Below are 20,578 nucleotides of genomic sequence, written 5' to 3'. Positions count from 1 at the left end.
TGCTCCTATGTTGGGTGCATAAATCTTTACAATTGTTATATCTTCTTCTTGGATCGATCCCTTGATCATTATGTAGTGTCCTTCTTTGTCTCTTCTAGTAGTCTTTATTTTAAAGTCTATTTTGTCTGATATGAGAATTGCTACTCCAGCTTTCTTTTGGTTTCCATTTGCATGGAATATCTTTTTCCATCCCCTTACTTTCAGTCTGTATGTGTCCCTAGGTCTGAAGTGGGTCTCTTGTAGACAGCATATATATGGGTCTTGTTTTTGTATCCATTCAGCCAATCTGTGTCTCTTGGTGGGAGCATTTAGTCCATTTACATTTAAGGTAATTATTGATATGTATGTTCCTATTCCCATTTTCTTAATTGTTTTGGGTTCGTTATTGTAGGTCTTTTCCTTCGTTGTGTTTCTTGCCTAGAGAAGTTCCTTTAGCATTTGTTGTAAAGCTGGTTTGGTGGTCTGAACTCTCTCAGCTTTTGCTTGTCTGTAAATGTTTTAATTTCTCCATCAAATCTGAATGAGATCCTTGCTGGGTAGAGTAATCTTGGTTGCAGGTTTTTCTCCCTCATCACTTTAATTATGTCCTGCCACTCCCTTCTGGCTTGTAGAGTTTCTGCTGAGAGATCAGCTGTTATCCTGACGGGAATTCCCTTGTATGTTATCTGTTGTTTCTCCCTTGCTGCTTTTAATATGATTTCTTTGTGTTTAATTTTTGACAGTTTGATTAATATGTGTCTTGGCGTATTTCTCCTTGGATTTATTCTGTATGGGACTCTTTGTGCCTCCTGGACTTGATTAACTATTTCCTTTCCCATATTAGGGAAGTTTTCAACTATAATCTCTTCAAATATTTTCTCAGTCCCTTTCTTTTTCTCTTCTTCTTCTGGAACCCCTATAATTTGAATGTTGGTGCATTTAATGTTGTCCCAGAGGTCTCTGAGACTGTCCTCTGTTCTTTTCATTCTTTTTTCTTTATTTTGCTCTGCAGCAGTTATTTCCACTATTTTATCTTCCAACTCACTTATCCATTCTTCTGCCTCAGTTATTCTGCTATTGATCCCATCTAGAATATATTTCATTTCATTTATTGTGTTTTTAATCGATGCTTGATTCATCTTTAGTTCTTCTAGGTCCTTGTTAACTGTTTCTTGCATTTTGTCTATTCTATTTCCAAGATTTTGGATCTTGGAAATAGAATCTTGGATCATCTTTACTATCATTATTCTGAATTCTTTTTCAGGTAGACTGCCTATTACCTCTTCATTTGTTAGGTCTGGTGGGTTTTTATCTTGCTCCTTCTCCTGCTGTGTGTTTTTCTGTCTTCTCATTTTGCTTATCTTACTGTGTTTGGGGTCTCCTTTTTGCAGGCTGCAGGTTCGTAGTTCCTGTTGTTTTTGGTGTCTGTCCCCAGTGGCTAAGATTGGTTTAGTGGATTGTGTAGGCTTCCTGGTGGAGGGGACTAGTGCCTGTGTTCTGGTGGATGAGGCTGGATCTTGTCTTTCTGGTGGGCAGGTCCACGTCTGGTGGTGTGTTTTGGGGTGTCTGCGGACTCTTTATGATTTTAGGTAGCCTCTCTGCTAATGGGTGGCGTTGTGTTCCTGTCTTGCTAGTTGTTTGGCATAGGGTGTCCAGCACTGTAGCTTTCTGCTCGTTGAGTGAAGCTGGGTGCTGGTGTTGAGATGGAGATCTCTGGAAGATTTTCGCCATTTGATATTATGTGGAGCTGGGAGGTCTCTTGGGGACCTGTGTCCTGAAGTCGGCCCTCCCACCTCAGAGGCACAGCACTGACTCCTGGCTCCTCAATTTGGGATGATTTGTTGTCTATTCATGTATTCCACAGATGCAGGGTACATCAAGTTGATTGTGGAGCTTTAATCTGCTGCTTCTGAGGCTGCTGGGAGAAATTTCCCTTTCTCTTCTTTGTTCCCACAGCTCCCGGGTCTCAGCTTTGGATTTGGCCCCGCCTCTGAGTGTAGGTCGCCGGAGGGCGTCTGTTCTTCGGTCAGACAGGACAGGGTTAAAGGAGCAGCCGCTTCGGGGACTCTGGCTCACTCAGGCCGGGGGGGAGGGAGGGGCACGGAGTGCGGGGCGAGCCTGTAGCGGCAGAGGCCGGCGTGACGTTGCACCAGCCCGAGGCGCGCCGTGCGTTCTCCCAGGGAAGCTGTCCCTGGATCCCGGGACCCCGGCAGTGACGGGCTGCACAGGCTCCCGGAAGGGCGGCGTGGACAGTGACCTGCGCTCGCACACAGGCCTCTTGGCGGCGGCAGCAGCAGCCCCAGCATCCCACGCCTGTCTCTGGGCTCCGCGCTTTCAGCCGCGGCTCGGGCCCGTCTTTGGGGCTCCTTTAAGCAGCGCTCTTAATCCCCTCTCCTCGCGCACCAGGAAACCAAGAGGGAAGAAATAGTCTCTTGCCTCTTCGGCAGCTCCAGAGTTTTCCCGGACTCCCTCCCGGCTAGCTGTGGCGCATTAGCCCCCTTCAGGCTGAGTTCTCGCCGCCAGCCCCAGTCCTCTCCCTGCGCTCTGACCGAAGCCCGAGCCTCAGCTTCCGGCGCCGCCCGCCCCGGCGGGCGAGCAGACAAGCCTCTCGGGCTGGTGAGTGCCGGTCGGCACCGATCCTCTGTGCGGGAATCTCTCCGCTTTGCCCTTCCCAGGTACGTGGGGAGTTTCTTGCCTTTTGGGAGGTCTGAGGTCTTCTGCCAGCGTTCAGTAGGTGTTCTGTAGGAGTTGTTCCTTCTTCTTTTTCTTTTTCTTCACTCTGAAACTCTCATTATTTATCTGTCTGGGATTGAACTTGGTCAGTCAATCCAGTTCCCCTTGATGAAATATCCCAGTCATTTTGAGATCTTTGGCTCCATTACTTCACTGTCCATTTCTGTGTTTTCTGCTCTTCTTTTTAAAGTCTGACTTTACTGCTGGAGGAAGAGTATTTTCCTTTCTTTCAGCCTCAAGTGAACTGCCAACATGGAAAAGAAGGCTAACCAGGTCACAGCTCCTGTCACCATGTAGGCAAGACCTAAGAAAAGGCTACTGCCTCCACTCCATGTCAGGGTGGAAAGAACAACTGCTTTTTCTCCCTGGAACCTGTTTACAGGAAAGTCTAAGAAAAGAAAACCTGTTAAGGATCTGTCTCAGCACTTCTCAGCTCTACCACTACATATCCTAAATACATTAGGTTGAACTATATATATATATATATATATACACACACACACACACATATATACACACACACACATATATATACACATGCACACACATACACACACACACACACACACACACACACACATATATTTTTGGCTGTGCTTTTCATCACATGGGATCTTAGTTCCCTGATCAGGGATTGAACGTGCGATGAAAGCACAGAGGCCTAACCACTGGATTGCCAGGGAAGTCCTGAACCGTATAATACTGCTGGTTTTGTTGGTAAAAAATGGTTGACTATTCAATTTCATATAGTCTAATCTTTACCAAGCAGTATGTTGTATTTTGCTGGAATGAAATTAAGTAAAAACAAGTCTTCCCTCTAAATAGTTGTAATCTATGAAAGAAATTCTGACACAGATAGATCTGAATGACTTATAGACAACTCACTAGTGAACAAATATAGTTAATTTCTAAACCCAAGGAAATGAAAAGACTAGAGATAGGTTTTGCAGCAAACCTAAATTTGCGTTTAAGGATCAGAATACCCAGGGTAGGCTAAAGTCCTTCATAGGCTAAGGTATGAATTCCTACCTCTTGGAAAATTCTTCAAGAGGAGTGAAGAGCAAAAAAAGTAGTGAGATAGATGGCAAAACGTTTTTGATGGGAAAACTAAAGGTGGTGCATTCATTTGGGTTTTGAAAAGGTCAGCATCCCTCACTGCTGGGGAGAAAGTGTTTGAACTGGCTCTGCTATCGTTAGCATTTGAATGATGTCATTTTGATCATGCATGTGGCCTGAGGTTTTTAAACATCTGGTGCCTTTTGTAAACCAAACTAATAAACAAATAAAGGCTTCTCATAGCAACAGCATTTCCCAGCAAAGCTCTTAAAAGGCCTCAAATCACTTGGCAACATACTATTTAAAGGCACAAACTTGTTAGGCAAGCTAGTTCTCTTTCTTTTCCATCAAAATTCCTCACTGTCACCGGGTCCTTGGGTGCCATCTCAACTCGGCTGACTGACTGTTCCATTAAGAGGGTCTTTTCCTCACACAGCGGGTCTTTTCTCCCTTAGAAGTGGTAGCATTTTCTGCAGCTCAGGCTTAGTTCTCCTTGCATATTAGCCAGGCAGTGAGGCTGGACAGATAATCCTCACACTAGGGTTCAACACAGGTGGTACAAGCATAGGACTGAAGTTCTGGACTGAGGTTTTTTGCTAAAGATTTAGATTTGAGAGTTATCAGCATTAAAATACGACTGTGAATGAAGATGCCCAAGGAAGGCATGTTTCAAGCAGAGAGATAGTGTTTCCTTTGTTCGGAGCATGGACTCTGTCTTCTCCTCAACCCTAAACTCACTGAAATGCATTATGAGGGCAGCAGTACACGATGGGCTTTTTTCCTGTGTCTTGATTGCTACCATAACTGCCTTACTTGTAAGGGCAATCACAGGAAAAAGTTGATGGGAACAGAAGGTCCAACTTGACAGACTATTGCCAAGCAACTTTCAATCTCAAATTTTCTAGGAGGGAGAGAGAGGGGTTGCTGAAATCCTATTCAGAAGGTAATATTCTATGGCTTACTCTTTGATCTGTACATGCAATGCTGTACAAGACAGAGCAATTTCTGGTTTTCCTTTTCATAGACTAGAATTAGGGACCATGCTAAAGGAATGTCTGAAGGCAAACCATACTCCTGGTCAGTAAACAAAAGGAGGCAATAAGTTGAGAGGTAGGGATGGTGTCACATCAGTGGGGGTATCTCTGCCCAAGGAATGTCCCCACTCCCCTGTCAGAGTGGAGACATTTGTGCTTTGCTCTAGAACAGAAAAGAAGAAAAGATGGAGTGTTGAACTGAAACACACGTTGTTATTCACTGACCCAAGAATCTCTCAGTCAAGCTCCTTGAGAGGTAAAGAAACAAATGAGGTAGACAGTTTGGTGTTCAGATCCTCTAGCCTGCTGGGGGGCCCCGTGAAAAACTCCTAGCCGGTAGCCCTGAGATGCTACGGGGTTGCTGATGCCTAATCAGGCTGACGTCTCAAAGCTGTGTACAAGTCCTGGAAAGACCTGCCTCTGAGAGAATTCTGCCTCAGGGAGAATCAGAAAGGGACTTCAAAACTAAGTCTGAAGATCAGAGTTAGTAAAATTGTGTTTAAATATATAATTTTTAAAAGATAGTGTTTGGTGTCATTTTGAAGTTAAGTCCTTTTTGTTCTTAAGTCAAGAGTTACATTTGTATTTTTAAATTAAGTGAAAACATTTCAGAATCTCATATTAAAGTATGTCTCCTAATGTGGACCGTATGTCCATAACCAAAGCACTGGCTCCTGCTAGCTGGCTTCGTACCTAATAGAGGAAGAACACAGCATCCTCACTGCAGAGCTTGTAGCACGGCTCACGTGGGTTGGATGAACGGAACCTGCCCTTGAATCCAGGGCTCCCTTGGTCTATGCTACTTTTGCCTAAAATAAAAGGTTCTACAATCTCTCTCAGTTTTCATTGTTTTTAGTCCATATTCCAAATTTACTTCTTAGTAAACCTCTCTCTCTTTGTTTCCAGGGTCCTCCATGTCATCCCATCCTATACGGCAGGCTTCTCCTCATTGTTTTAGATCTCTAGGCCCACTGTTACTTAATCTTTCTTCAGGGACAGAAATAGCCCTTCCCTCCTTATCCATACCTACTTACCTGATACTGCTATTGACTGTTGTTCCTTTAAAAACAACAACACACATTTAATTATATATAAAGTGGAGACAAACTATATGGTGATGGAGTGACAGTACTGCCTATAAGATAAATATATATTTCTTTTACATATATATAGATTCGATTGGTGAATAGAAAGGTATAGAATAAAATAGTTCAACAACTAGTATGCAGATGGACACTGATTTTCCTTCATCCCCAGAAAGAAAATTGGAATAAAAGGATACTGTAGGTTATGTTGAAACTATAACTACCAGCAGGCAAGCCTTCAGTAAAATGCTCTATTCGATGGAGTCGGCGGTACAGTTTTTTGAAAGTGGGAAATGCGGCTGTCCTCATCCACACAATGAAGTCGTCATTGATGAAGCCATTGTTTGCTGGATCCTCTTCATCTAGTTCATAGGCAGGCTTAGGCCAGTTCGGAGGCTTTGTGGTTCCTGTGGAAAGTTAGCAATGGATGTGGTTGAGTAAAATCATCTACCACCTTTAGTTTTTCTTAAAATGTAGAGAATGAAACAACTTCCGTATTCTTGAGGAAAGAGGAATCAAAATTACAAAATTAAAAAAAAAGTATGTGTGTGTAAGCTACCTGAGTATACAACCATTAAAAATAATGGTTATGGGCTACCCTGATGGCGCAGTGGTTAAGAATCCGCCTGCCAATGCAGGGAACATGGGTTCAAGCCCTGGTCCGGGAAGATCCCACATGCCACAGAGCAACTAAGCCCGTGTGCCACAACTACTGAGCCTGCGCTCTAGATCCGCGAGCCACAACTGCTGAGCCTGCGTGCCGCAACTACTGAAGCCCGCATGCCTAGAGCCCGTGCTCCACAAGAGAAGCCACCGCAACAAGAAGCCCGCGCACCACAATGAAGAGTAGACCCTGCTCGCCACAGCTACAGAAAGCCCACGTGCAGCAATGAAGACGCAAACAGCCAAAAATAAATAAATAATTAATTTAAAAAAATGGTTATAAGGACTCTAAGGAAATGTGGGGGGAAATGCTGATGACATTGTCATAGGATTAAAAGAAGCAGAATATCATATGTATACTATGTATTCAAATATATAAAATGTATAATAAAGCATTGAAAAAATAGATACAGCAAAATTATAATAGTGGTGTTATTCAGTGATAGCATCATGGGGAATGTCTATTTTCTTTTCTTTTTTTTTCTTTAACATCATTAGTAATGTAAAGAAAGCAAATTAAAACAAGATACCATTTCACCTAAAAATAGGTTTATATTTAAAGAAAAAAAGAATGACAACCATTGATGAGGCAGTGGAAATGGGAACTCTTGTACAGAGCAGATAGATGTGTGGATTAACCACATTTTTGGCAATCTAGGAACATGCAGCAAAAGATTGAGGACTTCCTTGGTGGTCCAGTGGGTAAGACTCCATGCTGCCAATGCAGGGGGCCCGGGTTTGATCCCTGGTCAGGGAACTAGATCCCTCATGCACGTCACAACTAAGAGTTCACATGCCACAACTAAGGAGTCCGCATACTGCCATAAGGAGCCCGCATGCCACAACGAAGATCCTGCGTGCCACAACTAAGATCCGATGCAGCCAAAATAAATAAATACATATTTTTAAAAAAGATTGAATATATTTTGCATCCATTTTGTCTCAGAAATTCTCCTTCTAGGACTACATTCTAAGGAAATGATTATGGAACTGCATGAAGATCGTGTTGCATGGATACTCCCTGCAGACCTGTACCTAAGAGCTCGAAGTTGGAAGCAAGGAAGAACTTGTAGAAGGGAGAAGGTGGAGAACAGAGGTGTTGCAAACCTGTTCTAAAGCCAGGAAGCCTGGTAGGTCTGGGTGCTGTGCTGTAGGAATGCTGGGAGCACCAGGTGAAGTCTGTTGAGTTTACTCTCATCCTCATACTTCCCACTTTACCGCCCTGGGCATGGCTGTCTCTCCCACTCAACAACAGACTCTTGAGTTCAGTGTCTTCCTCATCATTTTTTCACTGGCATTTAGTCCAGTGCCTGGCACATGGTAGGTGTTCAATCAATGCTTGATAAAGGGATGAGCGATTCCAATGAAAGCTGACAGAAGCTGATAATAAACAGCATTTTTTTTTTTTTTTGCGGTACGTGGGCCTCCCACTGCCGTGGCCTCTCCCGTTGCAGAGCACAGGCTCCGGACGCGCAGGCCCAGCGGCCATGGCTCGCGGGCCCAGCCGCTCCGCGGCATGCGGGATCCTCCCAGACTGGGGCACGAACCCGTGTCCCCTGCATCGGCAGGCGGACTCTCAACCAATGCGCCACCAGGGAAGCCCAATAAACAGCATTTTGAATTTTAAAATAATCAACAAGAGGAAGTTGTCCAGTGAACTTTTTACTTCCATAAAACTGGTTCTACTATCAGTACGAAACCATTCTTTCTCACCTCTGACCACTGACTATTTTCTCCTAAAAGAAACCCAGTCTTATTTTCTCAGCATGGGCTGTAGTGCTTATAAAAGCATGTGCTAAGTTTGGCTGGATTAATCTAAAATATGTTGGTATACTTATACTTCCTCTGGAAATAATCCTTTGCTGGAAAAACTTTCTCTCCAAAAACTGTGGCAACGTTGGCCCTTCCCAAGAATTCGATCGCTATTGCTAGAAGAATATTGATCGAAATCAAAATTGCCTTTGGTACCTGCATGTGGACCTCACCCTCTCTCTACTTCAGCCAGAGCGCATGCTCAAGTCAATGTGTCCTATAGGCCAGTGATATCCAAGTTACCCACGGAGTGAAAAATGCAGGTTCAAGCATGCCTTTCCGTATCAACCCCTAATCCTACCCCATCCCATGTCTCCAGAGAGTATGAGAAGCATGGTGAAAGAAGCATCAACTTCTCTCACTTTCCAAGTTCAGCTGGGTCCTTGGTATTCATCCATTCACTCAACAATAAGTATTTGATTGCTCACTTATATCAAGCACCAGGGATATAGCACGAGATCTAATCCCTTTCCTCAAGGGGTTCACATACTAAAGTGGGGATGACAAGTATTCAAATAGATAATTATAATAAAACATGGTAACTCTTACAATAGAAGTAAGAAAGAGTAGGAGTAGGAGATAAGAGAAAGCCAAGGATGCTTTGTGTTATATGCTTGTGGTTATGGTAAGACAAAACAGTAGCATATTGCCAAGTTCCTTTCAAAAACTGGAAATTTAATTACAGATACAGTGACCATACATGCCAGTTTGCCTGAGACAGTCCCAGGTTATGTCTGTTGTCCATTATCTCAACTGATTTAGCACTTATCCCAAGCAAATAATGTACATATAATTTCATCCTTTCAGCCATGGTCTTAGCTAGTAGTGAGAGATACCCATGTATAGTGAACAGAGTGCTTACTTTATTTTATTTATTTTTTTTTATTTTACAAATTTAATCAGTTATACATATACATATGTTCCCATATCCCCTCCCTTTTGCGTCTCCCTCCCACCCTCCCTATCCCACCCCTCCAGGCGGTCACAAAGAACCGAGCTGATCTCCCTGTGCTATGCGGCTGCTTCCCACTAGCTATCTACCTTACATTTGGTAGTGTATATATGTCCATGCCGCTCTTTCACTTTGTCACAGCTTACCCTTCCCCCTCCCCATATCCTCAAGTCCATGCTCTAGTAGGTCTGTGTCTTTATTCCTGTCTTACCCCTATGTTCTTGATGACATTTTTTTCTTAAATTCCATATATATGTGTCAGCATACAGTATTTGTCTTTCTCTTTCTGACTTACTTCACTCTGTATGACAGACTCTAGGTCCATCCACCTCATTACAAATAGCTCAATTTCATTTCTTTTTATGGCTGAGTAATATTCCATTGTATATATGTGCCACATCTTCTTTATCCATTCATCCGATGATGGACACTTAGGTTGTTTCCATCTCCGGGCTATTGTAAATAGGGCTGCTATGAACATTTTGGTACATGTCTCTTTTTGAATTATGGTTTTCTCAGGGTATATGCCCAGTAGTGGGATTGCTGGGTCATATGGTAATTCTATTTGTAGTTTTTTAAGGAACCTCCATACTGTTCTCCATAGTGGCTGTACCAATTCACATTCCCACCAGCAGTGCAAGAGTGTTCCCTTTTTTCCACACCCTCTCCAGCATTTATTGTTTCTAGATTTTTTGATGATGGCCATTCTGACTGGTGTGAGATGATATCTCATTGTAGTTTTGATTTGCATTTCTCTAATGAGTAAAGATGTTGAGCATCCTTTCATGTGTTTGTTGGCTGTCTGTATATCTTCTGTGGAGAAATGTCTATTTAGGTCTTCTGCCCATTTTTGGATTGGGTTGTTTGTTTTTTTGCTATTGAGCTGCATGAGCTGCTTATAAATTTTGGAGATTAATCCTTTGTCAGTTGCTTCATTTGCAAATATTTTCTCCCATTCTGAGGGTTGTCTTTTGGTCTTGTTTATGGTTTCCTTTGCTGTGCAAAAGCTTTGAAGTTTCATTAGGTCCCATGTGTTTATTTTTGTCTTTATTTCCATTTCTCTAGGAGGTGGGTCAAAAAGGATCTTGCTGTGATTTATGTCATAGAGTGTTCTGCCTATGTTTTCCTCTAGGAGTTTGATAGTGTCTGGCCTTACATTTAGGTCTTTAATCCATTTTGAGCTAATTTTTGTGTATGGTGTTAGGGAGTGATCTAATCTCATACTTTTACATGTCCCTGTCCAGTTTTCCCAGCACCACTTATTGAAGAGACTGTCCTTTCTCCACTGTACATTCCTGCCTCCTTTATCAAAGATAAGGTGACCATATGTCCGTGGGTTTATCTCTGGGCTTTCTATCCTGTTCCATTGATCTATCTTTCTGTTTTTGTGCCAGTACCATACTGTCTTGATTACTGTAGCTTTGTAGTATAGTCTGAAGTCAGGGAGCCTGATTCCTCCAGCTCCATTTTTCATTCTCAAGATTGCTTTGGCTATTCGGGGTCTTTTGTGTTTCCATACAAATTGTGAAATTTTTTGTTCTAGTTCTGTGAAAAATGCCATTGGTAGTTTGATAGGTATTGCATTGAATCTGTAGATTGCTTTGGGTAGTAGAGTCATTTTCACAATGTTGATTCTTCCAATCCAAGAACATGGTACATCTCTCCATCTATTTGTATCATCTTTAATTTCTTTCATCAGTGTCTTATAATTTTCTGCATACAGGTCTTTTGTCTCCTTAGGTAGGTTTATTCCTAGATATTTTATTCTTTTTGTTGCAATGGTAAATGGGAGTGTTTCCTTGATTTCCCTTTCAGATTTTTCATCATTAGTATATAGGAATGCCAGAGATTTCTGTGCATTAATTTTGTATCCTGCAACTTTACCAAATTCATTGATTAGCTTAAGGAGTTTTCTGGTAGCATCTTTAGGATTCTCTATGTATAGTATCATGTCATCTGCAAACAGTGACAGCTTTACTTCTTCTTTTCCCATTTGGATTCCTTTTATTTCCTTTTCTTCTCTGATTGCTGTGGCTAAAACTTCCAAAACTATGTTGAATAAGAGTGGTGAGAGTGGGCAACCTTGTCTTGTTCCTGATCTTAGTGGAAATGGTTTCAGTTTTTCACCATTGAGGACGATGCTGGCTGTGGGTTTGTCATATATGGCCTTTATTATGTTGAGGAAAGTTCCCTCTATGCCTACTTTCTGCAGGGTTTTTATCATAAATGGGTGTTGAATTTTGTCAAAAGCTTTCTCTGCATCTATTGAGATGATCATATGGTTTTTCTCCTTCAACTTGTTAATATGGTGTATCACATTGATTGATTTGCGTATATTGAAGAATCCTTGCATTCCTGGAATAAACCCCACTTGATCATGGTGTATGATCCTTTTAATGTGCTGTTGGATTCTGTTTGCTAGTATTTTGTTGAGGATTTTTGCATCTATGTTCATCAGTGATATTGGCCTGTAGTTTTCTTTCTTTGTGACATCCTTGTCTGGTTTTGGTATCAAGGTGATGGTGGCCTCGTAGAATGAGTTTGGGAGTGTTCCTCCCTCTGCTATATTTTGGAAGAGTTTGAGAAGGATAGGTGTTAGCTCTTCTCTAAATGCTTGATAGAATTCGCCTGTGAAGCCATCTGGTCCTGGGCTTTTGTTTGTTGGAAGATTTTTAATCACAGTTTCAATTTCAGTGCTTGTGATTGGTCTGTTCATATTTTCTATTTCTTCCTGATTCAGTCTTGGCAGGTTGTGCATTTCTAAGAATTTGTCCATTTCTTCCAGGTTGTCCATTTTATTGGCATAGAGTTGCTTATAGTAATCTCTCATGATCTTTTGTATTTCTGCAGTGTCAGTTGTTACTTCTCCTTTTTCATTTCTAATTCTATTGATTTGAGTCTTCTCCCTTTTTTTCTTGATGAGTCTGGCTAATGGCTTATCAATTTTGTTTATCTTCTCAAAGAACCAGCTTTTAGTTTTATTGATCTTTGCTATCGTTTCCTTCATTTCTTTTTCATTTATTTCTGATCTGATTTTTATGATTTCTTTCCTTCTGCTAACTTTGGGATGTTTTTGTTCTTCTTTCTCTAATTGCTTTAGGTGCAAGGTTAGGTTGTTTATTCGAGATATTTCCTGTTTCTTAAGGTGGGACTGTATTGCCATAAACTTCCCTCTTAGAACTGCTTTTGCTGCGTCCCATAGGTTTTGGGTCGTCGTGTCTCCATTGTCATTTGTTTCTAGGTATTTTTTAATTTCCTCTTTGATTTCTTCAGTGATCACTTCGTTATTAAGTAGTGTATTGTTTAGCCTCCATGTGTTTGTATGTTTTACAGCTCTTTTCCTGTAATTGATATCTAGTCTCATAGCATTGTGGTCGGAAAAGATACTTGATACAATTTCAATTTTCTTAAATTTACCAAGGCTTGATTTGTGACCCAAGATATGATCTATCCTGGAGAATGTTCCATGAGCACTTGAGAAAAATGTGTATTCTGTTGTTTTTGGATGGAATGTCCTATAAATATCAATTAAGTCCATCTTGTTTAATGTATCATTTAAAGCTTGTGTTTCCTTGTTTATTTTCATTTTGGATGACCTGTCCATTGGTGAAAGTGGGGTGTTAAAGTCCCCTACTATGATTGTGTTACTGTCGATTTCTCCTTTTATGGCTGTTAATATTTCCCTTATGTATTGAGGTGCTCCTATGTTGGGTGCATAAATATTTACAATTGTTATATCTTCTTCTTGGATTGATCCCTTGATCATTATGTAGTGTCCTTCTTTGTCTCTTCTAGTAGTCTTTATTTTAAAGTCTATTTTGTCTGATATGAGAATTGCTACTCCAGCTTTCTTTTGGTTTCCATTTGCATGGAATATCTTTTTCCATCCCCTTACTTTCAGTCTGTATGTGTCTCTAGGTCTGAAGTGGGTCTCTTGTAGACAGCATATATATGGGTCTTGTTTTTGTATCCATTCAGCCAGTCTGTGTCTTTTGGTGGGAGCATTTAGTCCATTTACATTTAAGGTAATTATTGATATGTATGTTCCTATTCCCATTTTCTTAATTGTTTTGGGTTCGTTATTGTAGTTCTTTTCCTTCTGTTGTGTTTCTTGCCTAGAGAAGTTCCTTTAGCATTTGTTGTAAAGCTGGTTTGGTGGTGCTGAACTCTCTCACCTTTTGCTTGTCTGTAAACGTTTTAATTTCTCCATCAAATCTGAATGAGATCCTTGCTGGGTAGAGTAATCTTGGTTGCAGGTTTTTCTCCTTCATCACTTTAAGTATGTCCTGCCACTCCCTTCTGGCTTGTAGAGTTTCTGCTGAGAGATCAGCTGTTATCCTGATGGGGATTCCCTTGTGTGTTATTTGTTGTTTTTGCCTTGCTGCTTTTAATATGATTTCTTTGTGTTTAATTTTTGACAGTTTGATTAATATGTGTCTTGGTGTATTTCTCCTTGGATTTATTCTGTATGGGACTCTCTGTGCCTCCTGGACTTGATTAACTATTTCCTTTCCCATATTAGGGAAGTTTTCAACTATAATCTCTTCAAATATTTTCTCAGTCCCTTTCTTTTTCTCTTCTTCTTCTGGAACCCCTATAATTCAAATGTTGGTGCGTTTAATGTTGTCCCAGAGGTCTCTGAGACTGTCCTCTGTTCTTTTCATTCTTTTTTCTTTATTTTGCTGTGCAGCAGTTATTTCCACTATTTTATCTTCCACCTCACTTATCCGTTCTTCTGCCTCAGTTATTCTGCTATTGATCCCATCTAGAGTATTTTTTATTTCATTTATTGTGTTTTTAATCGATGCTTGATTCGTCTTTAGTTCTTCTAGGTCCTTGTTAACTGTTTCTTGCATTTTGTCTATTCTATTTCCAAGATTTTGGATCATCTTTACCATCATTATTCTGAATTCTTTTTCAGATAGACTGCCTATTACCTCTTCATTTGTTAGGTCTGGTGGGTTTTTATCTTGCTCCTTCTCCTGCTGTGTGTTTTTCTGTCTTCTCATTTTGCTTATGTTACTGTGTTTGGGGTCTCCTCTTTGCAGGCTGCAGGTTCGTAGTTCCCGTTGTTTTTGGTGTCTGTCCCCAGTGGCTAAGGTTGGTTTAGTGGGTTGTGTAGGCTTCTTGGTGGAGGGGACTACTGCCTGTGTTCTGGTGGATGAGGCTGGATCTTGTGTTTCTGGTGGGCAGGTCCACGTCTGGTGGTGTGTTTTGGGGTGTTTGCGGACTTTTTATGATTTGAGGCAGCCTCTCTGCTAATGGGTGGTGTTGTGTTCCTGTCTTGCTAGTTGTTTGGCATAGGGTGTCCAGCACTGTAGCTTGCTGGTCGTTGAGTGAAGCTGGGTGCTGGTGTTGAGATGGAGATCTCTGGAAGATTTTCGCCGTTTGATATTATGTGGAGCTGGGAGGTCTCTTGTGGACCAGTGTCCTGAAGTTGGCTCTCCCACCTCAGAGGCACAGCACTGACTCCTGGCTCCTCAATTTGGGATGATTTGTTGTCTATTCATGTATTCCACAGATGCAGGGTACATGAAGTTGATTGTGGAGCTTTAATCCGCTGCTTCTGAGGCTGCTGGGAGAGGTTTCCCTTTCTCTTCTTTGTTCTCACAGCTCCTGGGTCTCAGCTTTGGATTTGGCCCCGCCTCTGCGTGTAGGTCGCCGGAGGGCGTCTGTTCTTCGCTCAGACAGGACAGGGTTAAAGGAGCAGCCTCTTCGGGGACTCTGGCTCACTCAGGCCGGGCGGGAGGGAGGGGCACGGAGTGCGGGGCGAGCCTGCAGCGGCAGAGGTCGGCGTGACGTTGCACCAGCCCGAGGCGCGCCGTGCGTTCTCCCAGGGAAGCCGCCCCTGGATCCCGGGACCCCGGCAGTGGCAGGCTGCACAGGCTCCCGGAAGGGCGGTGTGGACAGTGTCCTGCGCTCGCACACAGGCTTCTTGGCGGCGGCAGCAGCAGCCCCAGCGTCCCACGCCCGTCTCTGGGCTCCGCGCTTTCAGCCGCGACTCGCGCCCGTCTCTGGAGCTCCTTTACGCGGCGCTCTTAATCCCCTCTCCTCGCGCACCAGGAAACCAAGAGGGAAGAAAAAGTCTCCTGCCTCTTCGGCAGCTCCAGAGTTTTCCCGGACTCCCTCCTGGCTAGCTGTGGCACATTAGCCCCCTTCAGGCTGAGTTCTCGCCGCCAGTCCCAGTCCTCTCCCTGCGCTCTGACCGAAGCCCGAGCCTCAGCTCCAGCGCCGCACGCCCTGGCGGGGGAGCAGACAAGCCTCTCGGGCTGGTGAGTGCCGCTCGGCACCGCTCCTCTGTGCGGGAATCTCTCTGCTTTGCCCTACCCAGGTATGTGGGGAGTTTCTTGCCTTTTGGGAGGTCTGGGGTCTTCTGCCAGCGTTCAGTAGGTGTTCTGTAGGAGTTGTTGCACGTGTAGCTGTATTTCTGGTGTATCTGTGGGGAGGAAGGTGATCTCCGCGTCTTACTCTTCCGCCATCTTACCCGGAAGTCCCAGAGTGCTTACTTTAATTAATGAAAGATAACCAGTGGCCCTTCATAGCAAAACATAACATATCCCGGTGACCCCTGCCACAGTTTGACAGTACAGCCCGTTAGGCCACAGCCTCTGTTTTGGCCTGTGAGACATGTGGAGCCGCCAGGCTGCAAGTCAGTGGGGTTGGTGGGAGATGTGGGATATTACAGATTATGTTATAGGCACAAGATGTAGTGTGAAAAATAGATGCTGAGCAGTCTTGCTGAGAGTAGTTTGAACTCTCTTGCAACAGTGTTATTTATTATATGGTGTAAAAATATAACTACCTTATTGTTTGGTATCAGTTTTTTATTTGCTAGTAAATCCTTTTGGCTGTGAAGAGCTAAAACAAGGAACATACATGTTTAATGAAAAATTAAGCACAGTTTTTTTTAAGAAAGTTGATGAATGTGATACTTGCAATGTTGGTTGACATATACCCCCCACCATGGGAACCGTCATGATGTCAATGACCATGGTAAGAATCAAAAGACATAAATTGCTGAAGAACATCAGAATCTACTTCAAAAGTTTGCACTATTTCTAAAAGCAATTACACTCCAATAAAGATGTGGGGAAAAAAAGAGTGTATTCAAAGACAGAGCTTTACCTCAAGGAGCTACAGAAAGTCCACTTCTATACCATTATGTCAGCATGACTTTTCATTTAGATCAAATGAGTTTCCTTCTAGTTTCACTTTTTTACTATTTTTTTTTATAATCAAAGGAAAACTTTAATGTTTTGGCTCTATGAGCACAAAAAGAACCTCGTAAACAGTTAAATGAAGCAGTTTTAAATCAATGTCTTCAGATGTATTCATCCATCTGAATACATTGGTTTGATTTTTTTTTATTTGATTCTTCATGGAATCAAGGCAAAGCTTTTCAATATTCAATACTGGAAGATAAAACTGACATGATTATAAATATTACTATAAATTCAGTTAAAAAATTCAACAATCAAGTGTAAATATTTGGTTTTTTTTTTTTTTTTTTTTTTTTTTTTTTTTTTTTTGCGGTACGTGGGCCACTGTTGCAGTCTCTCCCGCTGCGGAGCACAGGCTCAGCAGCCATGGCTCACGGGCCCAGCCACCCCGCGGCATGTGGGATCTTCCCAGACCAGGGCACAAACCCGTGTCCCCTGCATCGGCAGGCGGACTCTCAACCACTGCACCACTAGGGAAGCCCAATATTTTGGTTTTATAGTGATAACATAAATGCAAATTTGGTGGAGCACAACATCAGAGTAAAGATAATTTTCTTAGTAAATTGAGAAATTTATGGAGAAATGGGCTTAAAATTGGTTGTGTAACATATATAATTAACAACTGTATCCAAACAAGCTACAATATTTTGTTAATCAAAAAAAGAACGGGCCTCCCTGGTGGCGCAGGGCCTCCCTGGTGGCGCAGTGGTTGAGAGTCCGCCTGCCGATGCAGGGGACACGGGTTCGTGCCCCGATCCCGGAGGATCCCACATGCCGCGGAGCGGCTGGGCCCGCGAGCCATGGCCGCGGGGCCTGTGTGTCCGGAGCCTGTGCTCCGCAACGGGAGAGGCCACAGCAGTGAGAGGCCCGCGTACAGCAAAAAAAAAAAAAAAAAAAAAAAAAAAAAAAGAGCTGTAGTTGTGCAAATTTAAATATTTTCATACATTCACAGAGGAAATGAACTGCAAAATTTTTACAGTGACAAAGATGTTAAAGAAATGCTTCAGCATGAGAATACATGTGGTCTGTCTTTGCTACAAATCATCAACCAAAATTTTAGAAATGTTTGAGCCTTCAAAGAACTGTTTTCTATATCAAATTATATGTCCTACAATGATCCTGAACTTTTTCTTGGTAAATAAGCCCTCTAAGTTTTTGTGGAATTTTATTCAAAATAGTTGTAAAGTTTTAGACTATTCTACACATGGAATGCCACAAACCTTAGTTTTTGAGGATATAGTTAATTGTAATTATTGAAAATCAAGTTTGCAAACAAGAAAATATTGAAATTTACCCCTATAAAAACAAGGGAACAATTGAACATATTATATAATGAGAGTTCAAAACGTGTACAAGATTTAATTTTTAAATTCTATAATTGTGCTTTGAAATATCTCAATTTATGTGAAAACTATTTTTATGGAGCTCCTATTTTAATTGGATAAAATTTTCTTCTCGATGAGAATTAAATGATATCCATGAAATCTAAGATTTCATAGCATCTAAATTTAGTAAAACATTCAAAAAAATCATAGAAAAATTGCGAAGTCAAAAAAGGACCTTGCCTATAAATATATTTGGGCTCCAGGCATGTGGGCCTCAGCAGTTGCAATATACAGGCTCAGTAGTTGTGGCTTGCAGGCTCTAGATCTCAGGCTCAGTAGTTGTGGCACACAGACCTAGCTGCTCCACGGCACGTGGGATCCTCCTGGACCAGGGATAGAACCTGTGTCCCTTGCACTGGCAGGTGGATTCTTAACCACTGCACCACCAGGGAAGTCCTAGATATTTTCTCAGTTAAAAAAAAGTTACAGTCAAAAGAGAAGAATCAATTAAGGGTGCAACAATCTGAAACTAATTAACCACAAAATGCACTTCAAAAAAAGAGTGCAGGGCTTCCCTGGTGGCGCAGTGTTTGAGAGTCCGCCTGCATGATGCAGGGGACGCAGGTTCGTGCTCCGGTCCGGGAAGATCCCACATGCCACGGAGCAGCTGGGCCCGTGAGCCATGGCCGCTGAGCCTGTGCTCCGCAACGGGAGAGGCCACAACAGTGAGAGGCCCGCATACCGCAAAAAAAAAAAAAAAAAACAGTGCAGACAATTTTGTGAAAAAATTAAAAATATTTTAACAAAATATTTTTAAAAATACAAAAACCCAAATTTTTCATTAGAAAAATACAGGTGCATGAAATAAAGACAGATATGGCCAAGAAACTGATTAAAGTGTGTGACTCTGTATCCAGAATAATTATTCTGTTTATGTTATCTTTTAGCATTTAGATAATATTTAAAGTATTTTTTTAAGTTGGTTTAATGTACAGATATATTATTTTAATTTTTGACATAATTTCATTTTTAAAACAGTTTGTACTGGAATTCTTTTATATGCCCATCAATGTGGTAATGTCAATTTACTGATCAATAAATAAAACTTTCGAATTAATATATAACTTTAGTTATTCTAGGGACCCCTTTCACTCTCAAAAGTGCACTAGTTTGAACAGTAAATTAATGATCACATAATTATAGATGAAGGAACAAGTTTCTTAAAACATTGCCTTTTCCTAATGGTAAACTGGAAGGAACTGGGGTACCAATCATTTCACGTTTCTGACAGGTATGTGATGGAGGTGCCCACAGGTAGGAAATATTATAACCAAAAGGTAGTCAGCAAAGAAGTAAACAAGGCGGAATCATAAACATGCCCCCACACATCAAAACCAAAGTTTCTATAAAGAGAGGAGAATATTGAGCTAATGTATGGATCTTACCTGCAAATGCACTAGAAAGATTTTGGAAACTTGGATTCTGAAACTTGACATACTTGTCTGTCCACCATGTAATTCCACTCCTTATCATTGGTACTTTGATATGGATAGATGAATTAAGGTTGTAAGAAAGAATAATGGTGTCTGTAGGGAAATTAAAAACGGTGTTAGATTCAAGTAAGCATTTTTTGCCACACTTGGAAGTGCACAACCAGACACAGCTGAAAAAGCAGGGTTTGAGTAGACTCTCCACATGCCTACATGGCATAGATGCTGGAATCAGAAGACTATTCTTTCTCTTGCTAAGGTCCCAATTATTGAAAAATACTCTTAGACTCCATTTGACTCATGTTTCCTAACTACTTCAAATCTCTGGTAAGGGAGAACTTCTTTGCAAATGAAATATCATAAATCAGTGGATAATGTAGACAAACAGTATTTTAAAAACTGCCACTCATCCTACACCCAGCGGGACCCACCCACAATTAGGGGTCCAGCAGCAATGTTGGAGACCCTGGGGGAGATGGTGGGGGAGGAGCGTGAAGGAACGGAAGGGAATGCGGCCAGCGCTTTCCCTGTCCACTTAAGCACCTGGGAGGCTATTGGGCTCCTGGGCCTAATCCTCTGCCCTCGGAGCCTCCCTCCTGCAGCGCAGAGCCAAAGCCTTGCCTCCAAGGCCCCCACCCAGGGCTCTACCTCCAAACTCCGGAACGCCACACTCCAGAGGCCCTCCTCTCCACGTGCTGCAGCTACCCTTTCCCGCAGGTCCTAAGCAGAGGCCCCGCACCACGCTTGAACGTCACCCCCCTCCCGCCTAGGTTCCACCCCACCCTAAACTCCGCCCCTGCCTAAGTTCCACCCCGCCTAAACTCTGACCCCGTAGCCAAGGCTTTTTTTTTTTTTTTTTTTTTTTTTTTTGCGGTACTTGGGCCTCTCACTGTTGTAGCCTCTCCCGTATCGGAGCACAGGCTCCCAACGCGCAGGCTCAGCAGCCATGGCTCACGGGCCCAGCCACTCCGCGGCATGTGGGATCCTCCTGGACCGGGGCACGAACCCGCGTCCCCTGCATTGGCAGGCGGACTCTCAACCACTGTGCCACCAGAGAAGCCCAAGGCTTTTTTTTTTTCTTTTCTTTTCTTTTTTCCTCTTTCAGATTGGGGTGCTGTTTTACCTTGGTGATTCATTGTTGTTGACCCTTTTATATTTTTATTTTTCCTAATAAATCTTTTATTTTTCTAACTTTATTTTATTCTTTATACTTTGTTAGTGATCTCTCC

The 20,578-nt window shown here is 42.3% G+C and overlaps 1 protein-coding gene across 1 annotated transcript in view; it reads right to left on the bottom strand.

Moving 5' to 3' along the window:
• Positions 1-2,909: 2,909 nt before the first annotated feature.
• Positions 2,910-20,578, bottom strand: part of LOC132491283 (cell cycle control protein 50C-like) — a 34,040-nt gene continuing 16,371 nt past the window's right edge. The window contains exons 5-7 of the mRNA XM_060100160.1: positions 19,305-19,445; positions 6,085-6,294; positions 2,910-3,100 (exon numbers count right to left, since the gene is read on the bottom strand). Coding sequence (XP_059956143.1) covers positions 2,910-3,100; positions 6,085-6,294; positions 19,305-19,445 — 542 coding nt within the window. The remainder of the gene's footprint in view (positions 3,101-6,084; positions 6,295-19,304; positions 19,446-20,578) is intronic.

This window comes from Mesoplodon densirostris, chromosome 5 (assembly GCF_025265405.1).
Source record: "Mesoplodon densirostris isolate mMesDen1 chromosome 5, mMesDen1 primary haplotype, whole genome shotgun sequence".
NCBI lineage: Eukaryota > Metazoa > Chordata > Mammalia > Artiodactyla > Ziphiidae > Mesoplodon > Mesoplodon densirostris.
The sequence above is the reverse complement of the archived record's forward strand: the minus strand, read 5'-3'. Positions and strand labels throughout refer to the sequence as shown.